General features: G+C 38.9%; 1 protein-coding gene across 1 annotated transcript in view; it reads right to left on the bottom strand.

The window, feature by feature from the left end:
• Nucleotides 1-3332: 3332 nt before the first annotated feature.
• Nucleotides 3333-11149, bottom strand: part of SAMD9L (sterile alpha motif domain containing 9 like) — a 9512-nt gene continuing 1695 nt past the window's right edge. Inside the window, exon 3 of the mRNA XM_042817447.1 lies at nucleotides 3333-10409. Within this exon, the coding sequence (XP_042673381.1) occupies nucleotides 5663-10408 (4746 nt within the window). The 5' untranslated portion in view covers nucleotide 10409 and the 3' untranslated portion in view covers nucleotides 3333-5662. The remainder of the gene's footprint in view (nucleotides 10410-11149) is intronic.

Below are 11149 nucleotides of genomic sequence, written 5' to 3'. Positions count from 1 at the left end.
AGCACCAGTTCTGCTGAAGGTTTATGGGCCAGAATGGAATCCAGCATTCTGGCCACTAATTATCTTAGCTTTAGTGCTTAAAAAAAACAAACAAACAAACAAAAAAAAACCCAAGCAAACAAAAACAGAAAAACAACACAGTGAAACTAGCAAAGCCACTGAATTAAGCAGATGTAGCTTTACAACCTCTTGGGATTTAATTGAGAAAGACAACACAGACACAACCGTTTGAAGTACATGCGCATATATATATATATATATATATATATATCCTGCTTGCACTGCACATGAACTTGACTAAATAAAAACAAAACAATCAATTTTGTATTGGACCAAAAATTTGCCAACACCTCTCAGAAATCTACTCATAATTTTATTTTGAGATCCTATTTTTAAATGCCTATCTCATTCAAGATTATAAATTAGTGGTGAACTCCTCAGCAGTTGAAATTGAAAGATGTACTAGTCATCTTAGGTAACAGAAATGTTTCCTTAACCCAGTAGCAAAGTGAAAAGCAACTACCTTAAATCTTAGCTTAACTTGGTAAATATTTTCTTGAGTCTAAACATGGTCATTGCATACTAAGCATTTCATCTTAACTTGTTTGTTATAAACAAGTTCACGTCAGTATAAAAAAGACACTGTTTATCACAGAAAACCTGTGAATTGCAATGGTAATGAGATATTTTTCCTTTCCCTTCACTTTCCCTTCCCCGATCTCCTCCCTCAACTTGTCTTATTAGTTCACTATACATCTTAAGTTCTTGACATTTCATTTCATTCTCAAGAAGGGTGATTTCTCTTTCTATTGTGCTCAATTTGGTTCTCGTTATACTTACCTTTTCATGATGACTGCAGGCTGAAGAAATTTAACCATAAATACCAGCTGTATTTTCTTGATCTGATATAGAAACCACGCTTGTGAGGTTTGTTACAAATAGCTTAAACAGGCCTGACTTTAAAACTTCATTTTGTTTCTGCTTTTAACAACATTCTCATTTCTGCCCTTTCTTGACCTTTTGGGAGAACACATCCATGTATCAACACGTAGCTCCCAAATGATCCCTGTGGCCACTCTGATCATCATTATCCTGAAGATTCCCACAGGCTGATCCCTATGGAAGTTTTACCAAGTATCTCAGCTGCTGGGGTCCCATGTTCCACTGAATCAGTTCTCAGGAGGTGGTAATTCATTCATAGTATTGATGATATCTGAGGTATTCTCCCGTAACTCTTTGCATGTTCTGTCTCCTTGCAGGACACACTTCTCATCACATACAAAGTGAATCCACCTTGATTGAATTTATAAAGTCAGCATGTGCTCTTATTCTCATTTCCCTAAGCTAAAAAACTTGAAACACAGGTATTACCACCGAAGGGGGTTGGAAACTATAAAGAGGATAGGTCTTCCTTTCTCCCTTCTTTCTCATTCCTCCTCATTATTACCACTATTAATTCATAACTCTTATTGCATTTCTTGCTGCTGTAGCTTGCTAGCCTTCTCTTCCACCCCAGCTGAAAGCCAGGCCTCTCCTGAGGCAGCCATAGCTGCACAGAAGGTAGTGCTACAGCCTAGCTCAGTCTGTTCAGACACAGCATCCGAAGTGCAGGCTCTGCAAGAACTGGTAGAGCCCTATAGGAAACAGCAAGTTTTTCATCTGGTGCTTTCATGCAAAAGCAAAGAACACGCAAACGCGTATGAAGAGGAAGTCAGAAGTTGTCTTGTGACATGTTACACAAACTGAAGGCTTGTAGTTCCAGTAGGCAAAAGGAAACTAAAAAAGCTTTCTGCAGCGCGGAGCCCCCAGAATTCTTGCAGCAAGGCCTTGTTGTGGCCAACGCTCCCCTCACTGTATGATGGCCGTGCTTCCAGATCAACCCCAAGTGACAAACTCCCGGTGCTGCAGGCACCCCTCAGCACGGGCAAGGCCCCTAGCAGAGCCCAGCGCTGCTCCTGCCATGCCTGGGACCCCAGGAGAGGAAGCACAACTCTTCTCACTCTGGATGCACTAACATTTCCCTCGTTCCCTTCCGGACCAGGCTCTGCAGAAAGCACCCCGGCGTGGCTCTGTGCTGGGTACAGCGGTTTGCAGCTGAAGGCCGCTCCCTGCGGCAGCTCCCCAGACCCGTCTGGGCGGCAGCTTCCCGCTGCCCTCACGCGGAGGAGAGCTCTCTGCCTGTGGACCAGCTGAGGCAACACAACGGCCCGGCTCCTCTCGCCCTGCCGGCGGGAGCCGCGCTTCCCGTCGCTCTCGGGCGGTCCCACGGGCTGCGCAGAGCCACAGCACCGCCTGCTGCCCGCCGGCAGCCCCGAGCCTGCCATTTCGTGTCCTGTTCCCAAATGTGGTGTCCTGTTCCTGTTTTGTGTTTGTAAACGAGTCATCGCACACATCCAAAGCCCCCAGCCCGTCTCTCCTCGAGGACCAGTAGTGATTGCATGTGCCGAGATTGCGGGCAGGATCCCGCTCAGCCCTATAGCTCAGGCCTTCTTGCGCAGCAGTGCTGTAGGTAAGTTCAGCTTTCATTTATAATAGGATTTGTTCTCCCTTTATTTCTTGTCCCACAGATATTTTAGTTTATTCAACCGTAAGCTTTTAGGTCTCACACATTTTTATGTTATTTTTTTCCTGTAGAAGGCCTTGTGCTAAACAGGCCTTGTGCTGAAATAAAACCTTTGATTGTTCAGTGATGGGACTATGGCATCAGCAGGAGCTGGCTGAGCTGAGAGGACAGAATCATTTGTGCTTCCTCTCCTGTGTTCCCAGCCATGGCAGGAATGAGGATGGGCTGCTCCAGAAATGCACAGTCCACCAAGGCAGCGTGGGTGCAGTGGGGCCTTGGCTCCTCTGACAGCTGGACCACACAATGGAGACTGCTGCTGAGGTAGCATTGCCGTGCCTTGTGAAAGTCAAACAGCGTCTTGGGCCTCCCTCCCTCTCTTTACATGCCTTGCCTCGGCTTCTGTACAGCCATGCTGAGTTGGGCTCTTCCCTCCAGGTTTGTAGTCTCAGCACTGATATATTAGACTTGGCCTGTGATAGTCCAGACCTGCAGCTTCTGGAACTGCCATCTGTGTAGTCATGGATATAAAAATCCATATATAAATGACAGTCTTTTCAGGCTTTGCAACCAAATTCATGCATTTCCACCTTTTCTCTCCTACCAGAGTAAAAAAAATTCTTAAACTTCTCCAAAGAATCCTGAGCATGCTGGAAAAACCCGGAAGAGTTATCTAGCGTGGGCACTACAGCATATTTTTTTCTTAACCTCACTCTTGGAAGCTACTGAGCTCTTAGAGTTTAATTAATACAAAATAAATCTGAGGCAGATATTTGGCATGGGAAAGTTTAGTTTTCAAATGCAGTGATTAACAAAGTTATAAACCATCTTACAAAGTAATGGAAAATAGGAAATACTTGTAAAGAGCAATTCTGTTGATCTTTGCACATGATATATATAATATAGTTCCACGCTGCACAGTTAAGGATGTTATCAAATACCTGTATTTATTAATGAGCTACTACTGAATAAAAATATGATTTTATAACAAACAGAATGGTGTATAAAAATAATAAAATCTACTTTTGTACACTCACATATGCATGTAGTGTGCCTAGCACGTAATCCACTATGCCAGAACACAAGGGTTATTAGTAAATGGGCTCATTACAGGCAAAACAGTCTCAAAGTAGGCAATTTAACTTAATTTATTGCCAACTTAAAAATAACTTTTAATTTCCAATTGGACTGTTGTCAAACCAAAAAGACAGCTAAGCAAACAGAATCATAGAACAGTTTGTGTTGGAAGGGAGCTTAAAGATCATCACTGGGGAAATGCACTTTTTCCCCTTTCTTCAGGCTGAGCTTCAGTCCACCATCTCTTTATGCATCCAGCTTTGTATTCACCAGGTGTCATACTCAGTCCTTCCCAGTACTTCAGTAATGTGAATGGCAGCAAAGAAAGTTGGTATCTGCGTGTACTGTTTTCTTTTTGCTGCTTGTCCTTCTTATCATTTTCGTCATCTTTTCCACTGCTCCTTCTTCCTGATTTGTTTCCTATATGTCAGAGTTATGCTTCAGCCCCTCAGAGGTGTCCCAGCCTCAGCCTGCATCGCACATTTCCACCAATGCATCTCCAACCATGTCTCCAGTGATTTTCCTTTTCATGTGTTACCTCTTCCATGTCTCCTCCATTTAACCTGCCCCCCAGCTACCGCTCTTTTCAAACGTTACTTAAACTTGCAATTCTTATGAAACATGACTGAGGTGAAGACTGAAGTCTCCAGTTGCTCTGAAGAAGACAAGGCAAATTATTTGCTGCAAATCTTTATTTGGAAGAGAAAATAGACAATGTTAAATTGTACAGTGACTTCCTAAGAACTAATTAGAACAAATTATGAATTACTATTCAATTTGATCCTATAGCATCCTACTCGAAACAAAAGTATACCATTAGGAACAAAATGCATACATGATAAAACAGAGTGTGTAGTCAGAGGGAAATGGTTACTGCAATAGGAAGTTGCCAAAAGAAATATATTTTGACTAAGGAGCAGTCTACATTATATAGTAAACCTACTTTTCCACTTTGCAACTGAAAGAGTTGCACTACAGCAGAATGGCATGCTGCTTTATTCTTTTTCTTTTTGTCGGTAATTTTTACTAGCCTTCTTCTGAGAAGTGATTTATTTTTGCTTGCCTCCTTGCCTGACACAAGGAGCAAAGAAGACTTGCAGGCTGATAAAATCTATCCTGCAGACCTTTCTCAAGAAGTTAATTGCATCGAACTCCTCCAGCTTTCATGAACTGCATACAGTGAAAAATGCTACATTTTGCACACTGCCTCCTCCCTGCTGAGTAGCAGTAACTTCATGTTTCTGGTGTTTCACATCTGTATACTTTATTGTTTTTGGAACATTGATTGTGTCCAAACAAAGCAGGTAGGTATATACACATGAGGAAGCCGATGCAGTCAATGATAATTCAAAGTATTTAAATTACTTATTTTTTGCAATAAGTGAACTTGGAGGAACTCATGAAATTTATAATGAAAAGAAAGTCCAAAATGTATCTGTTTGTTTTTCAAAGAGCAGTAGTAGATCCACCACAAAAGAATAAAATATATTTGCATTGGCTTCAAACAGGTTTGTTTTTACTATGGAGCAGGAAATAGCTGCATCTTTAACAATCATAGATTTTGTAATGCCCTGAGGATGTAAAAGTGCTTTTGTCATCTCACAGGGCGCACATCTTGATTCTTAATAAAGGCTTATAAACAAATGCATGACATTATTCAAATGTGTATAATGAGAAAAGCAAAAAAAAATTACCCACAGTGCTTTGAAACTAAACTAGCTATTTATATTCCTCGTGTTGAGATTTCACCAGGTATAAAGGAGCATAAGGAAATGTTACATGATGTATGTTTTATAATATATATTCCTTCCTCTTACATTATACAAAAGTATGAGGATAGTGGTGAAGCATCCTCCCCTAGAAGTAATGGCAAAAAAGCTAACAAAGCAGGGTTGTTAAGAGTCATGGCATTTAAATTCCATCACATTTTCTAAATATTATGGTTTTGTTTTCTAAATATTATATTTTGTAATTTGTTTATTCATATATATAATTCATATGAAAATGCCGCTCTTATTGTTTAAATTATAGGCTTTGTATGTTGTATGCCAGGAGACCAGCAACAGAAAAACCAAGGTAAAAAGACACTCTTCGTATATTTGGGCCATTATTCAGTAGGCATGAAAGAGCAGGCTGTACTGGTATCCTAAAGGTTTCATCGCTGCCATAGTTTACATAGATAACTGTACCCTCAGCTCTCCCGTCTAAAGGAAGCAAAAGATCTTGAACAGCCTTTTCCTTCCAGATATTTCCTTTCTGCCATAGGGAATTCAGTTTTTGTTCTGGAAGTGAGCTAAAAAGCTGGTCTATCTTTCTTTTGTGAACAAATCTATTCAGACCACTGCCTTTTGCAAGATAGAAATGAGCCAAAGGTTGCTTGGAATGATGCACAGCTCCATAGAGCTTGTTGAAAGATTCACTTAGGCGCATAAGATAGTATTCCATCTTCCTGGAATCTTCATTTAGTTGTTTTCTATTTTCAGGCCAAAACAAGAAGGAGGCAAGAAAGAAAGGCTCCACACAGTATGAATTTGGTTCCACTCTGTTCAGAATACTTAGAAGTTGAATTCTCAGCTCCATAAAATGACGTAACTTAGTGGATTTAGGGTTAATGCAGTTCAGAACAACATTTGCCAAAATATAATTCTGTTTTTCTTTTAGTGTTGCATGTGAATTCTCATCACACAAAAATGCATATGCATTTACTATGTTTTCTATTTCTCTGTCATTTCTGTCATTTTTGTGAAGGTATGCCAAAAGTCCAGAAAACGAGTCTGCTTTGGAAGCCTCCACCACCTTTCTGAATGATTCTATTTTCTGAGTTAAGGGCCACCTTAAGAACTGTTGATTTCTCAGTTGATCAATGTTCCAATCGCAAAATATTTTTGTGTATTTGGTAAAGCATTCTTGAACCTTTTTGTATATGTTTGCTTCAGTAATTTCTTTTTCATTCATCTGTGTTTTGAAAAACACAAAGTAGTCTTCAAAAAAATCAAATGCCCTTTTCAAATGTGATTGCAAATTATTTATAAAGCTGGAGTGACGTTTAAGTGCTGCAAAGATTTCACTCTCTATGTTTAAACCACTAATTTCTGATAGATGCTTTATCATGTTTTCTCTACACTGCAAGACTTCCTTGCTGATAAAAGGAACAAGCATAAGGACATCAATAATATAAAGACCAGTTTCTATCTCTCCCAGATAACCAGAAGTATTGTAACTTGGAAACTTTCCTTTAAGCTTTTGCCGCTGCAAACGTTCATTGTGTTCATTTTCAGCTTGCTGCTGAGATAGTCTGAAAGCTTGTGAAGCACTGTGAGCAAGATCTAGCAGATGTTCCAGTTTCTCAGCTGTTAAACTTGCACTCTTTACATTGTGGTCTACCCAGTATCTTAGCTGGCTTTTAAAGATTCGACCTAGCGTATCTGATATGTATGAATTGTGTGGTGCTCGCTGCTTGGCTTCTTTGGCCCAGAATAAAGCTAAGTCAAAATTTTTTTCTTTGATGTAAAAGTATCTTGCTAAGACTTGGCAAATGAGAGCATTTTTCTTAAATCTAGTGGAAGCTTGTCTTAACACACATTCCACATTAACAGACTTCTCTTCTCTTTGAATGGCTTCAATTAAAGGGGAAAACAACGTATCTAACTCATCACCATGTTCTTTGCGCTGTCTAGTAATCAGCAACGTTTGTATGTCACAGATAAGTTTGTCTTTCTTTAATGAAGTCTCATAAAATAAATAAAATAAATCCTCATTCAATAACTGCAATATAATTTCACTTTTAGACAGGTCATAGATTAGCTTAAATTCTGTTAGGCAGGCACATGCTATCAATTTGTGAACAATGCGTAGACCTCGGTATCTTGTGTGTTCCTGTATCTGAACATACATTAGAATATTAGAACAAATTCCCATTTTTTCTATCAGTCTGTCTTTGTTGCCAGGCTCTCGAGAATTAATTCCTAAGAATTCTTCACACAGTGATATTGGAAGTGTAGATGTTCCAACATAAGAGTTTAACAGTGTTAGATAGTAAACAAGTTGTGCTGGTTTAGAGGCTATATTCAAGTTATGCAAGGTTTTCTTTACCACTTTTTCTATGTACTTTGGATCAAAGTTTTTCTTCATAATCATAAATGAATAGAAACTGTCAGGATTTTTATGCACCTTTTCAATATCCTTTAGTTTCTGGTCAAAAGCTCTCTGCTCCTTTTCAGAAAGAATCTGTTTCAAAGAAATGCTGTTGAAGGGGTTGATTGTGGAACTTTCATCAGGATTCTGAGATCTCATACAGTTTAGAATGATCACTAAAGGATTTACATACGGAATGCATTTTTCTGTTATAGCTTCCTCAATTTCTTTTTGCAGAAGATAGATGTTTTCTTGATCTTCAAAATCATCCACAAGAAGTAACACTGGCAAATAGCCACTGTTGTTGTTTGCTCCATAAGTGACTAAAGTTGTCAGCTGTGTTCCAAAGTTACCAGTTTTGTTTTTCAGAATGGCACATCTGAATTGCTTTCGGAGGTTCCAGAGGATATGCATAGCTAATGTTGTCCCGCCACAGCCAGGATGGTGGTAAAGGTTGACAGTTTCTACAGGTGACTGATTAGCACTGTTCGACAAAGACACAATCAGATTTTGAAGGTCTTCGTAACGATCCCTTGTGATAAAAACTGATGTATAATTTTCAGAAGAAAAATAAAAATTCCACCATGACACTTTACCTCCTCGATAAAAATCTTTTTCCTTCTCTTTCATGAATTTTTTAAATTGTTCTTTATCCTTCTCTATCTCTGTGTCCTTACATTCATTTTCACATAGGATTTCCAATGCTTCTACAAAATCTTCTTCCTTTTTTAGAACAGTGGTAGAACCACCAACAGATGGCAGAAGTCTTTTGGAAGACCTTGTCATTGATTTTGCTCTTGTGATAGTACCATTTACCATTTCCAGGGTTAAATTAGAAACACATTTGTTTGAAAGTTCCTCCTCTTTAATACCTCTAGCAAGAAGAAGATCTTTCCACCGCTGGTATGTACCTGTACCAATGCAAATGCAGACCATGTCTTCTAGTCCCTTTAGTTCTTGGTAAAATGTAATAAATGTCTCAGTAAACGGATCCAATGGATTTTCCACTCGGGAAAGCAAAAGAAACACTACTAAAAATTTTCCGTTCTGCTTTACATCCTTGTGTGAAAGAAATGAAATCATTTTTCTGACTTCAGCAGCCCTATCTCGTTGCCACAGGGTGGGATCTAATGGTAGTTCTTTATTGCCTTTTAAGTCTGATCCACCATTGCAGAAAATCCAGTTGGTCTCCTGATGCAGTTTCAGCTTTTCAGCTTGTTCAGCAACTGAACCCACCTTGTTTTCATAATGATATGGGAAGTGAATTTTGGCGTTTAGATTTTTTTGATAAGTCTTAAATGCACCATTCATTTCTGATTCAAAATCAAAGTCAAGGACGGCAAACCATTTTATTTCCTGTAAAAAGTCTAAGTGTGACGTTTGACTTGGAAGGCATTTGTTTGTTACCAAAATGTGGTACTCATAATAAGAATCATCTAGCATGTGTCTGTTGCCAGTGAGCAGACTAACTAGCTTTAGTCCTTCAAGTGTTGTCTTCTTTTGTTTTAAGTTGTATTCTTCTTCTGCTCTTTTACGGGAGTCTGCTAATGATGTCAAAGTACATGTAAATGTTTTAAATTCTTTTGTACCTTCAATATTTTTAGAACTAGCTCCGTCCCGGATGAAGACAGCTTTTTTCCAACGCTTGCTTTTAAAATCATATATGTTAGTAGAGAAGTATTTTGTACCACATATGGAGTTTTGGGGAACCACATCTATTTCAATGACGAACAAATCTGATGGAGTTCCATTTGATAATAACACTTCCACAAATCTAGGCTCTCTAATGCAAGCTTTTGCAGTTCTGATGTATTCCCCAACAAAGTACTTTTCAATATATTTATTAAAATGGTCAATGTAGCCTTCTTTCTTGATGATTTTTATTCCTTCAATTTCCCCTTGTGGATTGTCACGCACTCCAAAATGAATAGTGCCATTTGTGCGAGAGTTCATGCAGGCTGAAGCAAACCTAAAGACTTCATTGCTGAATTTCATCTTAATATCCTCTTCTAGGGCATTCTCTGTGTTGGTAAGTAATTTGAATTCATGTGCTGGATCAATGAGATTGAGCGGCCCTGTTTCAGGAACGTTAAGAATATTATGCTGCGTATATCGAGTACCATCACTGAAATTATCAAAAGGATGCGGCATACACATGTTTCTGGTTGGGTGCTGACTGCTTGGCTGTGACTGCTCTGCTACATTCTCATCAGCTGTCTTTACCTCTCTGTTCTCTGTAGGCTCCATTTCAGAATCCTGCAATATACCGGAGTTCAATGACCCGTATTTCTTGCACTCTTTCTTTGCAATTTTACCATCCTCTTTACCATCAGCACCCTGTTCACTGCCTTCTTGTCCCATAGCCTGGTCTGAACTTTCAGTGAGAATGCCATGCTTTTTCAGGAAATGGATAATTTGAACAGCAGGCCCATGAGGTATCTTCATATCCACAAGATCTGCTTTAGTCAACAGTTTCAAATTAGAACCAGTTACCTCTTGACTATAAAAGATTTCTGCATATTTCTGGTCAATATTAACATCTTCAATTAAGAATTGTTTGACTTCTTCTTTTGTCCACTTTTCAATATCTTGATATAAATGTAACATCTCTTTTTTCTCAGTGTTTGCATTTTCCATTCTTTAAGGAAAAAAAATCACAGTGTTACTAATACTGATTTATAATAGCCTATTTACTGAACAACTCACATTTCCTTGCTGCTGTCCACCATTAGTTCCTTCATTCGTGTAATACGCCACATGGAATATAACAGTTCAATTAGAGGACATCAGGGGAACGTGAAGTCAGCTCACATACAGGGCATTAATGGCTTCTAAGAGACATACTACTTTTTCTTATGGAATAATTTTATTTGAATCCTCTTTTCAAACTACTTCCATAGCTGACACTACATAAAAAATCGTGACTGATGTCTATTTGTCATCATCGGACACCAATTTGCAGCCATTTAGTTCATCCGATATAAAACACACAACTGGCTATCGTAAAGCTTGCAATTTGATGGAAAAGCAAAATCAAATGCACAGAGGACTCTTTTCATTCTTAGATGTGGTTAGGTACTTGATTTGTCTAAATAACACTGCAAAGAGACAGTAAGGTAGAAATAAACTGCCGTGATTATTCAACTCTTGCTATTGCAAATGAAAAGAAAATCTTTTCCATATTACCTTTTCAGTATGTTATGCATTCAAATAACGTTTCTCAAACAAAATCAAGGAGGTGAGCAGCATTTGTAGATGTGGGTGACAAGTAGGAGAGCATCTTACAATTCTCTTGGACTTAGTAAAAGTGGACTTTTTGCATAAAATTTGTGGAAGGGAAGAGAAGGGAAGGGAAGGGAAGGGAAGGGAAGGGAAGGG

The sequence above is a fragment of the Centrocercus urophasianus genome, unplaced genomic scaffold (genome assembly GCF_019232065.1).
Source record: "Centrocercus urophasianus isolate 14NV4802_14NV808 unplaced genomic scaffold, USGS_Curo_1.0 seq_16, whole genome shotgun sequence".
Taxonomy (NCBI): Eukaryota; Metazoa; Chordata; class Aves; order Galliformes; family Phasianidae; genus Centrocercus; species Centrocercus urophasianus.
Note: the sequence above shows the minus strand (reverse complement) of the source record. Positions and strands in the feature narration are given on the sequence as shown.